Here is a 1,048-nt window from a genome sequence, read left to right on the forward strand (position 1 = left end):
AGGAATAATCCTCTTATTTTTGTGATATGTTATGGAATGGGGCATGTGAATACCTTCTATTCTAAGAAGGCTTCACTGTTTTAATCATAATCCTAAAACATAACCCTAACCTTTACCCTTACATAAACTCCTAACACAAGTAATTCTAAAAGTACAGGTTTACCTTTTCAGCACTGGAGAAATTATTACTATTATTGTATTATTTTGTATAACTTATTAGAAATCTGTTTAATAAATCATTAATATTGTAGTACTGTGGGCACCCTTACGTGTACTTTTTCCTATCGACAAATTGATTGGAATTTTTATAGATTATCTCTGTAAGCACTAATGTACGTCATCAAAAGGAATATGGAACAAAAATAAATCAAATATGAAATATGATAAAATAATCAACTGGAAAACAGGGAACATGAAAACAAATACCAGAGTATGATAACCAAGATAATAAGAAAGGAGTAAGTATGGGATTCACTTACCATACTGGAGATCTTGACTTCCTAAAAAATAATAAAAATATCTACTATTAATAAAAATAATATTAAAGGTAAAACTTTTTTTTAGATTGTCTTAGTTCAATGCAAACAGTTAATGTTGAACTTACCAGCAGCCAGAGCTACACTCAGGGCCAATATGATGCCCCACATAGCGACGAGTGGCTGAGGTCATTCTCTTCTGTCTGCTTTTATATGGCAGGTCATCTGGGTCATGTGACATTTTGGAAAGATAAGATGATGAGCAAGCATGATTCTGAGCAACACACAGTTTCAGTAATTTAACTCTAGAATTCAACTAACCTTTTTTTCTCTGGTCTGTGTGTGCAGTTAAAGGGAATCTGTCCTAAAGTGGAGCTTGGACAAAAATTCAAGGTCTTCCTAATTCCCCCCCAAGCCTCTCAGACTGCCTTTCAATGAGCCCTACATTGAGCTGAAATACATTTTTGTTGGATTTCAAGTTCTTTACTTTCCCAGGAGGCAAGAGTGAGGCACAATGATGCCATCAGCGCTCACAGAAGTGGCCGGAAGTTGGGGTCCACGGTAAGTTTTAT

The 1,048-nt window shown here is 35.2% G+C and overlaps 1 protein-coding gene across 1 annotated transcript in view; it reads right to left on the bottom strand.

The window, feature by feature from the left end:
* The window catches only part of LOC108789771 (vitellogenin-1-like), an 85,241-nt gene extending 84,594 nt beyond the window's left edge, over window positions 1–647 (bottom strand). The window contains exons 1-2 of the mRNA XM_018559863.1: window positions 605–647; window positions 480–500 (exon numbers count right to left, since the gene is read on the bottom strand). Of these exons, the coding sequence (XP_018415365.1) occupies window positions 480–500; window positions 605–647 (64 nt within the window). The remainder of the gene's footprint in view (window positions 1–479; window positions 501–604) is intronic.
* Window positions 648–1,048: the final 401 nt, after the last annotated feature.

Source organism: Nanorana parkeri, unplaced genomic scaffold, assembly GCF_000935625.1.
Source record: "Nanorana parkeri isolate BGI_ZX_2015 unplaced genomic scaffold, ASM93562v1 scaffold418, whole genome shotgun sequence".
NCBI classification, from domain to species: domain Eukaryota; kingdom Metazoa; phylum Chordata; class Amphibia; order Anura; family Dicroglossidae; genus Nanorana; species Nanorana parkeri.